At 43.7% G+C, this 16029-nt stretch overlaps 2 protein-coding genes across 3 annotated transcripts in view; both read right to left on the bottom strand.

Moving 5' to 3' along the window:
• CTNNAL1 (catenin alpha like 1) overlaps window positions 1-6972 on the bottom strand; it is a 76094-nt gene extending 69122 nt beyond the window's left edge. The window contains exon 1 of the mRNA XM_066256578.1: window positions 6729-6972. Coding sequence (XP_066112675.1) covers window positions 6729-6869 — 141 coding nt within the window. The 5' untranslated portion in view covers window positions 6870-6972. The remainder of the gene's footprint in view (window positions 1-6728) is intronic.
• Window positions 6973-8940: 1968 nt separating this feature from the next.
• TMEM245 (transmembrane protein 245) overlaps window positions 8941-16029 on the bottom strand; it is an 84327-nt gene continuing 77238 nt past the window's right edge. For both annotated transcript variants that reach the window (XM_066256576.1, XM_066256577.1), the window contains one exon: window positions 8941-13818. In XM_066256576.1, coding sequence (XP_066112673.1) covers window positions 13773-13818 — 46 coding nt within the window. In that variant the 3' untranslated portion in view covers window positions 8941-13772. The remainder of the gene's footprint in view (window positions 13819-16029) is intronic.

Raw genomic sequence — 16029 nt, 5'->3', positions numbered from 1 at the left:
TTTCCTTATTTTGTGAGGAGGCAAGAAAATAAGTGAAGACCAGGAAGAAAGAAAAAAAAAAAAGGCAGTCGCCCAGATAAAAGAACAAAGCCTTAATTCCCTGGAACCCGAGGAATAAGGAAGCCAATTCAGGACAGAGAAGTTTGTCTCGGGGGTTTAACTCATGAGGACAAAAAGGGGGCCACATACTAAACCAGACGAGCTCAGGAAAGGCCCACATGGCGGGCCTCACACACTCAGAGACCAAGGTAACCCCACAGGGTGCTCTGAACATAAAACTTCCTAACTAAAAGCAGGTCATGGTGAGTAGTCATGTCCCAGGCCTGCAGCATCTTTGACAAAAGTCAGTCATTACCTCTGAAACTGTCTATTGTTTTTGTGCATCTGAGATAACACACCTTTGAAATGTCAGAGTAATCTCCTTTTCTGGACTCATCAGAGCACAACCACCAGCACAGAGTGAAGACCACACTGTTGCCAGCTCTCCAGGGGGGAAATGTTAACTGTCCTGCACGCACCAATGTAAAAGTATGTCTCTCCGTTTTGCTTGTTATCCAGTCTCAGAGATTCTCTGCTTTGCTTTCTCCAGCCTCCCTAAACCAACACTCTTTGATTTCATGTAACTATCCCTCCCTTCTGACTCCGCCTTTGATTCTAATGTATAAAATGAGCCGCAAAGCTGCCATTCCTCCATGCATTCCCTCAATCTGCTGAGGTTTTGTTTCCTGGCAATTGTCATCAGTTCTGCACAAATACATTCCTATAAGGCTTTTTCTTAAGGCTGGACGTTCTTTTGTCAACACTCGTCAGTAAATGCTTAAAATTACTAGATATGAAAATCAGCTAATCAGCAGTAGAAACCAATATGAAAGAAAACACGCCAAAATAGTGAGAGATGCTTTATAAGGCAGAAAAAAAGGACACTTCCGCTCACTTTATATGCCGTTTTATTGATTGAATTTTATGTGTTTCATCATTGCAATTAAAAACACACAGAAATTCACATATACACACACCAGTCAAGAGGGCCCTGTGTGTATCCTATTTGCCTCCAGCTTAGTGAGACAAGGCTGCTGAAAAGCTTCCAGGATGCTGCAGAGAGAAATGGGAAGAACGGGTGAGCAACTCAGACATGTAAAGGGTCTGCACACCGGTGAATGAAGTCAACCTATCAGAGACAGGGAAGACGAGTGGGTGGTGGAATAACATTCCACAGCGGGGTGGGGCTGTGTGGCAGGTCCCCCCTCTTCCCTTCCTTGCCGAAAAACATTTTAAGACTGGGAGTGGGAGTTTTGACAAAAAGAATAAAGTGATTATTAAAGAAGGTGGGGAGTTGTTCTGCAGAAATATGTTTGGGACTTAGCCCAGAGCTTTTTTAAAAAAGTGAGTTGGAAAATATATAGCAAATGAAGGTAGATACCATATACACATACAGTTTAAAGAAATGAAAGGAAGACATTAAGACCAAGCTTAAGAGGACACTGCCGGGAGCTCTGACAACGCACGTGCCCTGTGGGCCCCTCCCTTTCCACATCACCCCATCCTTCTCTCAGAAAAAACTGTTCTCCCAATGTGGTGCTCATCACCCCCTTAGGGTATATACTGCGCATATGTTATATCCCTAAACGATATACGGTTTTGTTGTGCCTGGTTTTGAACCTCTATTTTTTTTCATTCAGCACTATGTTTCTGAAATTCATCCATAATGATAATTATACCGGCGGTTCATTCATTTCCCTGCTGTATAATATCTCATTGTATAAACACAGCACAACTTATTTAAACATCCTACTGTTAAAAGACATTTGGGTTGTTTCCAGTTTGGGACCATTAGAAGTTAAAAACAAAACAAAACAAAAAAAACCCTACTATCAAAATTCCAATCCCTGTCTCTAAGGCACAAGCAGGAGTTTCTCTTAGGGGCATGGATCGAGTTTCATGTGCTTTATTTACTTAACCAATTGTCCCAGACCTATTTAAAATTTTTTTCTTCCTTTTCCCACTGATCAGCAGGACCAAGTCTATGATTTATCAAGTTTCCATATATGCGTGGAGCTGTTTCTAGATTCTCTATTCTGTTTCACTAGCCTATCTGTCCATCTCTGTTCTTACACCCACAATGTCTTTCTTAATCTGCTATAGTTTTATTAAAAATTTTGAGATCTGGTAGAGTAAGACCACCCACCTTGCTTCTCTTCTGGTTTTGCTTGGCTCTTTCCTCTTTCATATAAATTTTAGAATTACCTTTATCAAATTCTACCTTTAAGAAACCTGTTGAAGACTGACTGGTGGTGGAACAGCAGATAGAGCATGGACCTGGAATGCTGAGGTCCCAGGTTCAGAACCCTGAGGTTGCCAGCTTGAGCAAGGTGTCACTGGCTTGAGCATGGGATCATCAACGTGATCCCAAGGTCACTGGCTTGAAGCCCAAGATTGCTCAGGTGTCACTGGCTCGGCTTGAGCCCCCCCATCAAGGCATATATAAAAAGTAATCAATAAACAACTAAAATGAAGCAACTAGGAGTTGATGGTTCTCAGTCTCCTCCCTCCCCACTCTCTCTCTCAAAATAAAGGAAGGGCCTGACCTGTGGTGGTGCAGTGGATAAAGCGTCAACCTGGAAACACTGAGGTTGCCGGTTCAAAACCCTGGGCTTTCCTGGTCAAGGCGCATATGGGAGTTGATGCTTCCTGCTCCTCCCCCTTCTCTCTCTCTCTCTCTCTCTCTCTCTCCTCTCTATAATGAATAAATAAAGTCTAAAAAAAAAAAAAAAAAACAAAAAATGAAGGAAGAAAGGGAGGAAGGGAGGGAGGGAGAGAAGGAAGGAAAAATCCTGTTGAATTTTTATTAGAACTGCATTAAATTTACAGCTCAGTAGGGAAAACTGTTGTGCCTATAATATGAGTTCATCTGACCATGAGCACAGTGCTCCTCTCCCATTTATTTAGCCCTCCTTTGGGTTTGCATAAAATTTTCAAATTTTCTCCATAAAGTTTGGCATCTCTTTTGCTATACATATATTCCTAGGAACCTCATTTTGATTCTAACTGGCATTTTTTTAGAATTAAATTTTCGGTGTTATTAATGTAGAGATATGTAGTTGACTTTAGTATCCTATATTCAGTAAACTGACTAAACCTCCTAATTTTTACCATCTATTTGTAAACCCTTTAATTTTCTATGTAGAAAATCATATCACAATGAGAGTTTTGATTTTTCCTTTACTATATTTACATGTTTTGCTTCTCCTTGTCTTGTGGCACTAGTTAGGATTTATAGGACGACATTGATAAGAAGCTGTGACATCCTTCTCTTCCTACAAGTTTTAAAAGAAAAGGTTTGTTCTAAATTTGATTTGCTGCTATGATGTTAACTGTAGGTTTTCTGCAGATACACTTTATTAGAAAGTAACAGAAGTAAGTTTTCTTCTGTTACTAGCTTACTAAGTGCTTTTGATCATGATTAAAGTTGAATTTAACTGAATGTATTTTCTGCATCAATTGATAAGAAAATATATCTTTTCTAATATGTGAATGCAGAAAATTATATACAGTTGTCTAATATTTACTCAACCTTGCATTCCTAGAATAAGGCCAGTAACCCAGAACTTTTTACTTAGAGAGTTAGAGAGGTTAAATGGTATCAGAGTAAAAACCATTACGTTTAGTAAACTGTATTATACCTTCTCTGAGTTCTTATATTAATAATGCTCATCTGTCATCTGCCCTGGCCGGCTAACTCAGTTGGTTAGAGCATTGAACCAAAGCACAGAGGTTGCCAGTTCAATCCCTGGTCAGGGCACATACAGAATCAGAAACAGACTGATATTCATGTCTTTCTCTCTCACTTTCTTCTTCTCTCTTTGCTAAAATCAATAAATTTAAAATAATAATAATAATACTCATCTGGCACCTAGTATGTGCTATTCTGTACATGTCCTGTCTCCCAACGAGAATACAAGACCCTCAAAGAACAGCAACAAGTAGGCATACAACAAGTGCTTTCTTAAAATGCTTAAAATATTTTTTGTATAAGATGACGAAGGGTGAATTGTATAATAATGCTGCATCTTTAGAAAAGGAGGCTCCTAGACATGGGTTTTCTAGAGATGCAGTTTGAACCCATTAACATTAACGGAAACTTAGTCATTTTTCTTTTTTTTTTCTTGTATTTTTCTGAAGTGAGAAGCCAGGAGGCAGAGAGACAGACTCCCGCATGTGCCAGGCCAGGATCCACCCAGCATGCCCACCAGGGGGCATTGCTCTGTTGCAACCGGAGCCATTCTAGCGCCTGAGGCGGAGGCCATGGAACCATCCTCAGCTCCTGGGCCAACTTTGCTCCAATGGAGCCTTGGCTGCAGGAGGGGAAGAGAGAGATAGAGAGGAAGGAGAGGGGGAAGCATTGTGCATTGACCAGGGGTCAAACCCAGGACTTCCACACACTGGACCAATGCTCTACCACCGAGCCAGCCGGCCAGGGCTGGAAACTTAATCATTCTTAATTGTACTTCACACGTTCCTGCTTTGTTAACAGTATTCCAGCCATGCTTTATACATTTTTATTTTTTTAAGCAAAATTTAACCTTTTCTTGTTGAGTACAGTCAACCGTTAGGATCATCAGTTATGGTATTGCGCTAAAGATGCTGTTGTAGATAGATAACGTGTGGGATGCAGAGCCTCAGCTCTGGGCCTGCATAAGTCTTTAGCAGGCAAGGGAAAAACTGGCATTTTCCTTCTTTGGCACTGACCTCTAATTAACTCTCAGCAGCGACTCATACATCCCTCCTCCACTCTCCTACTCTCTCCACCCTCTTTTACCCCAGAATTACACAATGCAGAGCTGTAGGACTGATACGTTTTTAGCAGTGACACTGAAAAGTTACCATTTCCTCAGATTACAACAACCTTCCAGCTTGTTTTTCCATTGTAGACGCTCTTGTCTGCACCTACCAAACTAGCTGACCTCATCACTGCTTCTGATTTCTAGAAAGGACACAGCACATGGAATCGCTAAGAGCATGGGCTCTGGAGCCATGCTGTCTGGGTTCAAGTCCCAGTTTGACATTTGTAGTTCAGTCCTATGACAAGTTACTTAACCTCACTATTTCTGTTTCCTTCTCCAGATAATGAGAATAAACATCTATCTACCTCACAGGATTATTATGAGAAGTAAATGAGTTAATATTTATAAAGTGCTTAGAACGTGGCCTGTGGTACAGTCAATGTTAAATAAATGCATAAAATACTTGAACTCCACCACTCACTTATCTCTGTGTCTCATAAAACTACTCCAGTATTTCTCATTTTAGGTTGTGGTTGTATTGGTTGTGGTGGTGGTGGTGGTGGCAGCATTCTTTTGGGGGAGGGGCAGTGTAGTCAGAACTAAATAATCCTAGCAATCCCTTCCCTATGTCAGTGCTTCCATCAGACACGAAAGGGGCGGGGAAGGAGGTTGTCAGGTGTATTCACTCACTATTCTGTTGGCCAGGCTAAAACGAGCACAGGGAAAGAAAATGGAACTGTTCATTTAATCAGCATAACAGGAATCTAGGGACATGTGTGATTGCTGTTTTCAAGTATCTGCAGGGCTGGGTTGGAGAAGAGACGGCATCTAAAATGCTATGGACCAACCCCATCACTGAACAAACACGTTTAAGCAATGGATGCGACCAGGTGTCAAGGATGCTGCAAGAATTTTTTTTTTTTTAATTTAGAATCGGGTAATCTTTAAGATTTCTTCTACCTCTAAAATTCTGGCAATACTAGTGTGAGTCATCAAGACGTTGCAATCTCCTTGAGTCACACAACGCCAACGCGCTCCACAAGGCACCGAATTCTTCCCTCCCCACTGTACTTGGCAGAAGACAACAGATCAAGGTGAGGAATTCGAGCCCTCGGGCTACGTATACCTCGGCTCACGGGAACAAAAACTTCTCTGAAACGAAGCGCGTCAGCTAGCTGATTCCAGACTTCTGGTAGGACCAACAAATACAATAAGGCATAAATTCCAAACGGGATAGAAAAAGAAGTGTGTCCTTCACGTCATTCTCCCGAGGCCGGACACAAGCCCACTGGCGTGAGCGGGCAGGTTAAGGAGAAGGAGCAGGGTGGCGCGGGGTGAACCGGAGCGGGGCGAGCAGGCACACACACGCGCGCGGGGACAGGGACAAAGGCCTCGGGGAGAGCGCGCTGGACCTCCAGGCGGATAGGAATGTCCCGGCCAGCGTGGCCACCAGTCCGCCTTTGGACTGGGGATGCAAATGTGAGCCTGCGACGGGTTAGAGAGCAGCGACAGGAGGGCCCCTAGGTGCCAGCGGGGGACCCCCCCAGGGGTCCTCTCTGCCTCCCGGGAGCTGGACTCGCCGCCCACCCTCCGAGGGAGCCTCGCTGGGCAGGAATCGCCCAACCCCAACCCCGAAGCGGGGTGGCGGGACAGGCCGAGCGGCGCACCTGCCGGCCGGGCACTCCAGTCCGCACTGGGGTCCGCGCCCCGCAGCCTCCCCTGCGCTCGGCACACTCGACCTCGCCTCGGGATTTCGGAGGATCCCGACTGCCGCCTCCTCCGCCGAGGCTGGTTCCCCAGCCCGGAGAGGCGGTGGGACACCCACGCCGTCATGCGGCGAGGAATGTGGGGCAGCCGCTGCCTCCCGCCCGGCCCCCCGGCGCGAGCGCCGCCGCCATCGCCGGCTGCGGCCAGGAGACGTGGGGGCCGCGCCGGGATCCGCTTTACCTGAGAAACCAGCGGGAGCAGCGTCTGCTCCACCGAGCGGGTTTTGATCTCGAGTCCTGAGTCGAAGCCGAAGCCGGACGGGCCGGAGCCTTGCACTGCCCTGGCGCCGCCAACGCCGGCGGGGCCCGGAGAGGCGGCCATGGCCCTCCGCCCGTCGCGCAGCTCGGACGCCGCGCCACTGCGGGCCCGCCGCCTGCCAGCCCGCCCGCAGCGGCGGCAAGGCACCCGCGCCGCCCGAGACCCCGCCCCCAGCCGGGCCCGCCCCCGGGGCGGCCTCGTCCCCAGGTCCGCTCCGCCGCCGCCGAGCCCCGCCCCCTGGACGCCCCGCCACTGCCTGGCCCCCACGCGCTTTTGTCTGCGGACCGCCCTGCATCCCCGCCCCGGCAGTACCCGCCTCCGGACCCCGCCCCGTCTCTCCCCTGGGGCCACTGTTCAGGGGCTTCCACGCATGTCTCGCCCCACTAGAATAAGCAAGACACCTGAGAGCTTCCCACGGCCACATGGCCTCTTACGCCGACGACGGCAACGTCTCCAGCAAAGCCTTCTGTCCTCCGGATAAATGACTCGTCCTAACTCCAATTCAGCGGCAAGCTGAGCTGGGGTTGAAATTAACTAGTAGAGCAGAATCAGTCAAGTCTGGAAGGACGGGCTTTTACCCTGAGACGGGAATTCCACTGGCAACTGTGCTTCCGACGCCCCATTTCCCCTGCACTATGCTCCTTTTTCGACTGTGTCTCACATATATCTTGAGCGGGATAGAACATGGAATATTTGATTATGCAATTACGGAGTATCTAGGTGCTTGGCGAGCAACACTGTTCAGACTCTCTTGAAAAGGAAATGAAATAGAGCATAAGGAAAAGCTTCACCTCCTGTTCAGTACTACTACTTTCCCCTTAGTGCCTAGCACAGAACAGTTTCTTAACAGCTGGTCATTGACTGAAAAGATGGTTAGTGTTTACTTCTGACTAAATTTAAGCCTACAGAAACCCTGCATGACTGCAATGGGAGAGCTGAAAACCCCTTACTCTAAAGCAGGGGTCAGGAACCTTTTTGGCTGAGAAAGCCATGAACGCCACATATTTTAAAATGTAATTCTGTGAGAGCCATACAACGACCCATGTACATTACGCATTATCCAATAAAAATTTGTTGTTGTCCCAGAGGACAGCTGTGATTGGCTCCAGCCACCGGCAACCATGAACATGAGCGGTAGGAAATGAATGGATTGTAATACATGAGAATGTTTTATATTTTTAACATTTTTTTTTTATTAAAGATTTGTCTGTGAGCCAGATGCAGCCATCAAAAGAGCCACATCTGGCTCACAAGCCATAGGTTCCTGACCCCTGCTCTAAAGGTCCCAGGAGCAAAGCCAGAAGGAGGTTTTCAGAACCACACTCCTTCAGCCTGATCAGCGGTGGTGCAGTGGAAAGCCTTGACCTGGAATGCTGAGGTTGCAGGTTGTCTGGTCAAGGCACTTGGGAGAAGCAACTACGAGTTGATGCTTTCTGATCCTCCCTTCCCTCATCTCTGTTGACACCCCCCCTCTAAAAAATAAAACTTAAAAAAAAAAAAAGCACACCCCTGTAAAGGGGTTTAATCAAGACTAAGAAACTGAGAAGCATGAAGAAATACTTGTGAGCATTATCTGCCAGTGAGAAACCATCAGAGCAGAATAGTCCACCTTACACCTTGGCCAAGATCATTTCTCCACCCATAATGCCAGGCTGATGAGCTGAAGACCGCCAGTGGTGTCAGCAAACCCTCCTTGCCCCATCACTGCAATGTGTTTCACAGCACTCCCACTGAGGGTTCAGCGCCATCTGCCCATGCTGCACCAGTATCTCTGGTATTGAATATAGCCATAACTTGGGCTTTTGTTCAATCAAAATGTGCAGTTTCTTTACCACCTGTCTTTTGCCCCTCTGATTTCTTATTTCCTAGCCACCTACCTTACCATTTCCTTATCTGCCCACCTTTAGGGCACTTAACCTGTGCACTGAGGGCTCCAACCTCAGCTTCGGACCGTCTCACCTTCTGAAGGGGCCCAGCACCACTCCCCAGATGCATCTTCTTTTATGCAAGCTGCCCATAGTTCATAAAAATTCATTGTAAGCACTGGTGCCAAAGAGACGGATGTGTTTGTGAAAGTCTGACCTCACCGAAGATCAAATTACCCAACAGAAAAGAGACTAAGTTTACCACCTGATTCATTCAACACTAGTAATTTTATTTCAAAATATAAATACTTTACATTTACAAAGAAGTTACATCAGTAGGTTGTCAAAGCAAGTTAAAGCTAAGAAACAGCATTTGTGAGAGAATAAAGATGTACTGTTTTATTTGAATACTCCTTTTTACTTTCAAACCATCTCTACTTTGCAGAAATGATACATTTTCCAAAATTATATAAGCAATCACAACTCTATATCCAATCTGGGTTTCAAAATCAAATGGTATTTGAAATGCACTCCAGTCACCTAAACATATGTCAGTGTAGGGACAAAAGGAGGGTTTTCTTTGAGATAGCTATAGTAGGAGTTACATTTTCCAAGTTGCTGCAATAAAGAAACAGGGTTTAAGAAGAAGCCAAAATGGAAACTTTAAGAATTGCTTCCACACTTTTCGTTGTAAAATATAAAGCTAGAGGAAAAACAAGAAACCAGGTATAAATAACTCTGGACTTGGAGTCAGAAATTCTGAAAGTGAATTCTGGCTCCATTATTTTGTGGTATAAACTTCAGTGTGGGGGGGAATCACAAAAACCTTTCTGAGCCTCTAGTACCTCATCTGATAATACTTAACGCCTGCCTATCTCACAGGGTTGTTGCTATGAAAGTAGTCTGAAAACTATAAAGTGCCATACAAAAGCATTATTAAAATGTCATATCAATATATCATCACATCATATCTGCACATTAATTGGTGCCTGAAAAACTTGCAATGCTAAACACAAATACTGATTTTACATACCATAGGTGGGAAGGCTCTATACTTTACGTATAGCTCTGAGGGGACTTTTTTTTCTAGTATCTTACGAAACTCTGAGATTTATTACAATTATGGGTACCATGGTAACTTCAGATTTATCATTCCAGTAAGAATGCCTTCTGCAAGAGCTGTAAACTTCCTGTTGAGCCGTGTTTCCCAAAGGACCAGTCGTCCTTTGAGATGCTCTGAGAAAAGGAGGGTGTGGGTGCAGTTCAAAGTCTAGTCTAAATAACGCAGTCTTTGTCCCCTTATAAATTCACAATATATAAAGCACCGTTAAAAACCCTTAGAAGTCCTACAGAACAAAACAAACCCACCATTTCTCACTTTAATTAACCATGGAATCCCCTCTCCCTTACGCACTTTTATTCTCATCCCATCTACTAACATCCCTTTGAATTACTGCTATAAGGAATACGTTTTCCCAAAAGCTACTCAACTATGAGGAAAAGGGAAGAGAAGTAGAACAATGGATTGAGAGAAAAAAAGAACCATATTCTACTCTGAATTGTTACTAACTGGCTCCGTGTGTGTTGGAACCTATAGATATATTTCCTTCTCTGGAAAATGACAGAATCATCTAATTATATAAGATCCGTCCTAGTACAGAATGTCTACAATACAAGTAGACAGTTTAAAAATAAGAGAATTGTAAATCAAATCTATCAAAAAATAACTGCTCAGTGGTTTCAGATAGTTGCATATTTTTTGGCAGGTCCTCAATAAGTTAATAAAATGAATATATAGTATCTTGATAGCAAAATATAAAGGCAAAAGGTAATAAAAACAGAAGTACTTATTCTTAGCTGGAACTAGCATCTGGAAGTCTGTTGTTAGAGGCTATTTCCACTGTGCAGAGCCTACTGTAATACTCTTGTAAGGGTCTTGGAAGACCCTTGGAGGAGACTTCAGGTCAGGACCAGAGTACGGGAAGTTTGAAAGGGGTTTTTCCTATAAGCCTGACGTTGAAAGCTCTGGATAGCTCACCTACAATTACTTTGCTCTAATCTAACCCTCATGGCCTGAATTTCTGAGTAGTTGTTGCCCAGTGGTGACACATCCTGAGGCTCTAAATAAATGAAAGTGAGAACTAGCGGAAGTCCTGAGGGTCATGATGGGTTCGTGTTAATGCCAAGGTCAGCCAGAGGACCTTATCTGCAGGACCTTGACAGCCTTTCTTAACTGGAATAAACAGCTGCTATTTTCCAAGGGCTACTGAGTTGGTTTAAATGCAGCATCTCCATAACAATCCTTGGGTATCCTCCCGCTGTCCAGAGCCAATCCACACCAGTCTGAGAAGTCAAGGGAACACTGCCAACTAACCATCTCTCGTGGAGGAGTGTGTTAGGATTCCCTGAAAATTTAAAAATAAAGAAGACTGGTACCCAAGGTGGTCCTAAAGAGGTCTCCTCCAGGAACAGAGAGTGTGATAAGAATTTCGGAACTAAAGCAGGGCTTATAGGACATGGAGTTTACGCTGAGTATCACACGCCTTGTTCTCTCTGCTCATTTGTGTGGAGAGCTTTTATCTCCTCCTCCATTCAGTTTACAACTGAACAGTCAAGGTGAACTTAAAACAAATCTTTAATAAAGCTGTAAAATGCAAGATGTTGTGATAAGATTTCTGTACTCAGTTTTTATTAAAGCTACTTCTCTCCCTCTTTCTGGGTCAAATTTTAACTGGGAATCTGAGGGTTGGTCATTTTTGAGACTTGAATTTGAGACTTGAATTTGAGATTCCTACCTTTTCATACCACTTGCTCTCCTTGCCCTGTGAAAATCCTGCAAAACCTCTCTCTGAGAGGCACGTTTCTGTTTTTTGAGGGTTCCAGGAAGGCCGCCCCGAGCTGGTCAGCCTTCCAGTCCTTACACAGCTGCTGTGTGCTGGGGCACAGCGGTTTCCCAATCGGGACTGTGTAGCCCTGTGGGCATCTCTGCTCCTGATATTCCAGGGCGGTACTACATCACTGCTCATTTGGGCAGCTTTAATTTACTCCCATAGAGCTCAGAGCTCCTCCCTTTAAGAACCTGGTATTTATACAAATAATTATGACCAGCTACAGCCATACAGTAACTCAAGTTTTTTTTTGTAATATCAGTTTGTACAGCTTAAATACTTTGGGAGAACACAGTCTGTATATGCACCCTAACTCAATGTGCTAATTACAGCTATGAACTTACCAGTATACAATTAACAAAACTCAAACCTGATTGCTTTTTTAACCCCTGTAATGCGAAGTTTCTATTTTAGTAATATATATGAAATGTGGCTGAGATTTAATGTGAGAGAAGGTCTTCTTATGAGTTATCCCCTTCAGCACCCAGTCCAGTGCCTGGCATGGGACCTAGAGTTTGGCAAACTCTCAGCAAATGTTTTACTGAATGAATGATTAAACAACTGACTAAAGAGAATAATGAGTTACTCTGTGACCAAATGTTAACACTTGATGTTGTATCAAATTATAATTGTTGAAGGACTCATAATAAAGAGATCTGCACATAGTCTCCCGTATAAACAGTTATGGTGGCCTCTCTTCTAGATGAAGCTTTTCTTAATAACAGAATAAATTTAAGCTAATTATCACTACCTATGCTTCTTAGTGAGAAGGTGTTTTAGCAAAACTGCCTTCTCATTTTCCATAAAGGTGATCTCTGATTCTGACACTAAGGGCCCTTTCTCCTCCATATTCCCTTCAGGGCAGAGAAAGGGGCTGATGATTGATATATACAGAAGAAGAAAGGGCACTCAGCTAGGAGCTGGGTTCTAGTCCCAGCCCTGTCCACAGTGGGATGAATCCAAGGACACCTACTCTATCTCACAGCACTGGGAAAACTGTAAGATATTAGAAGAAACACTTCAGGATAGCAGTTTGCAGGCTTAGGGCGCCAGAAAATTTGAAGTCAAACCTTATTAAATTTTATGACTTTGAGTTGGCCACTTTTCTGACCCTAAGCTCCCCCATCTCTGTGAAACTGTTGTAAAACAACAGAAAGCTATATTAAAGGTTATGTGAAGTTGTTGTGAAATAATTATAGGCAGAGACTTTTCAAATGTAAAGCACTATACTGGTTTCTGTGATACCTGACATATTTACAAAGTCGCAATTTAATTCCACAAGCATTCATCTAGAGTCTTATGTGCAAGGCACTGTGCTATGTGATGGAAACATACTACATAAATATAAAAGTCTAGCTTGTAAGTAACCAAGTGGCAGAATTCCAAATAGTGAAATGGGGATACATTTAACAGACCAGAGTACTGCCGCACCTGAGAGTATTCACTTAAGACATTTGGAAAGAAAAAAAAAAACAAAACACAACTTGAATTCCATCATATTGTTACCATTAAGAGCAGCTTATAAGTATTTCACTTGGATGTGGGCTGCCAAGTTTTAGAAATGTGGCAACAGTGTACTGGGGGAGGAAGGAAGAAGAAAGGGGAGAAAGCTCTTCAGTCTGTCTCTCCCCAGTTGCAACACACAACTAACTGAACTTGAAAAGAGCCACCCGCCCTCCCACTTAGGATTAGTTCCTTCTTAGAGGACCATACGGTTGTGGGAGAAGGGCGAAGACTCATTTTTCCTACTCAAGCAACTACATACTCAAAAGTGAAAGCCCTTTTCATTGAAAAGTGACTGTCATAGAAAAGTTTATGAACAGATTTCTTTAAACAGGAAAAAATTTACACTATGCATTTTTAACAGCAGGTAGTTTACGGCTCTTAAAAATAACTTTATAAATACATATTATAATAATATAGATAAGCAAAGAATAATTTCAAGCCATGGTACCAGTGTATAAAACTTTTCAAGCCCTCTCCGCAACAGTTCAGTGAGCAAACCACATGTTGGAGTTCTGAAGCTGTGCTCTACGATGCAAAGCAGCCCACGGCAGGTTCGCTTTTGCTCCCATTCTGCATGGAAGGCCAGGCTTCCGCCTCCTCCTCCGCGCTCTGCTCACTAGGCAAGGCTAAAGGACAGAGGGCACAGCTCAGCTGAACTCACAGTCAAGGCTGAACTTCCTAGAGAAATCACTGCAGGGAAAGCCATGTCAGTCTACTGAAGATTTCAAATCGTCAGAAATGTCACGGAAAGTCCTATAAGAAGAAAAGATAAAATAATTAGGTTTGCTGTTGGAAACGAGGGGCTAGGAGGAATAAAACAGAGATACTGAAAACAAGAAAAAACAGCATCTAACCAGCAATTCGTTGCTACAGAATAATACCTTATTTTTATAATCTGAAAGGCTTGACTGATGGGGTTCTATAATCATTTTTCTTAATATTTTCACAAGTTAATGATTTGAATATTGTTTCAAAGTCTGCCAGTTGTTCAAGAACTCCATTGTTTTTGCTGAGTCCATTGTCTCTCATCCAAAACATTACCTCCCCTGAAACTAAAAACCAAGTAACAATGTTCCAGCCAATGAGATATAAGTGGAAGTGTTACGTGACTTCTGGGCAGTGTCCTTAAAAGGGAAGGGTGATCTTCTTCCCTTCCCTCTTCTTTTTTTTTTTTTGTATTTTTCTGAAGTTGGAAACGGGGAGGCAGTCAGATAGACTCCCGCATGCGCCCGATCGGGATCCACCCAGCACGCCCACCAGGGGGCGATTCTCTGCCCATCTGGGGCGTCGCTCTGTTGCAACCAGAGCCACTCTAGCGCCTGAGGTAGAGGCCACAGAGCCATCCTCAGCGCCTGGGCCAACTTTGCTCCAATGGAGCCTTGGCTGCGGGAGGGTAAGAGAGAGACAGAGAGGAAGGAGAGGGGGAGGGGTGGAGAAGCAGATGGGCACTTCTCCTGTGTGCCCTGGCCGGGAATCAAACCCAGGACTCCCGCACGCCAGGCCGACGCTCTACCACTGAACCAACCGGCCAGGGCCCTTCCCTCTTCTTACTGGCTGGAAAGTGTACCCAATGTTAAGAGAAAAATGCTAAAAGATCAAAGATCAAACACTAAGTGGATAGTTTTACTGCAAAACAGGAAACCTGACCCAGCAAAGTCCAACCTCTGAGGGATATGGTTCAGGGCAGGAGAAAGGGGGTTAGGATTTCATCAATTACCTGGTACTGAACTGTGTCTGACCCATACCAGGCAAGCTAAGTGAATACTGCTGACAGGAAACATCTGAGCTGGACAGAGATGATGTGCTGCATCTATGAGGTGCCTTCCTCAGGACTGGAGTAGCTAGTTTGCCTCTACTATATAATTTATATGCCTGGGCTAGGATTATGTCACCCCGTCAGGTCTGCATCTGTGTCGGCAGCCAAATGGCCAGGTCAGAGTTTATCAATGAACATGAGCTCAAGCACCCCTCTTAGATGAAGATACCTCACACTAAGGCTGGCAGAACATCAAGGAGGGAGGGTTGGCATGGATGTTTGTGCAACAGTTATACTAGCCCTGGACTGCCTACCTCTGGGTTGCTTTCGCTCAAGTAAAAAAGAAACTTCTAGCTCATTTAAGTCATTTAAGTTGAGTTCTGTTGATGATGGGTTTTTCAAGTTTGTTTGTTTTGTATTATATGAAACCAAATCTATCTTAAAGGATACAAGTACGAAGCAGAAGTTCATTACCATCCTTTTATATAAAGTTTACCTTGCTCCTTTACTACTATTTAGGAACACAGAAAAACATCTGAGTTTAAAAAGCTTGTTTTCAAGACAATTTTAAAGTCTTCATGTTATACTATATTAACTTGTAGTCATATCACTACACCATGTTGTTTCTCCTTAGATTATCTGTCAAAGGCTATTTTATTTTCATACCTATAAGTATTAAAAAGATTACTTAACTTTTTCATTAGAAACAGACCTAAAATAGAATATAAGAAAAGTGTTCCAAAACTTCAGAAAATCACACACAGTTATAGAAACAAACAATGGAAATAAATTATCATTAGGTACAAACCATTTAAAAATTTGTAAAGCAAATAATTATGAACTTCAGGTGCAATTCCACACCCATGCCAACTTCTTACATCTTTTGTCTTCCCAATTTTCAGTTCATATAAATATTTAGGAAGGTTAGCCAGAGCAGAGGTATATTAAAGACTAACCCTTTCATAGAATGTCTGGAATATTTCAATATCAAGAGGAACACAGGAAAAAGAATACAGAGAAGAGATTACATCAAGAGTGCTCAGTTATCTCAAGGCTCTTTCAGTGGGTGGTGCCCTGAGCCTCTGAAGCACGCCTCAAACTAGCACAGCTCCACTTCCAAAGGAAAGACTCTGAGAAATGGGTGAGCTTCCTCGCTATGGCCCCTGTGGCTTTGAAATGATTTGTGTGTGACATGGCCAAAACCAACA

This window comes from Saccopteryx bilineata, chromosome 2 (assembly GCF_036850765.1).
Source record: "Saccopteryx bilineata isolate mSacBil1 chromosome 2, mSacBil1_pri_phased_curated, whole genome shotgun sequence".
Taxonomy (NCBI): domain Eukaryota; kingdom Metazoa; phylum Chordata; class Mammalia; order Chiroptera; family Emballonuridae; genus Saccopteryx; species Saccopteryx bilineata.
The sequence above is the reverse complement of the archived record's forward strand: the minus strand, read 5'-3'. Positions and strand labels throughout refer to the sequence as shown.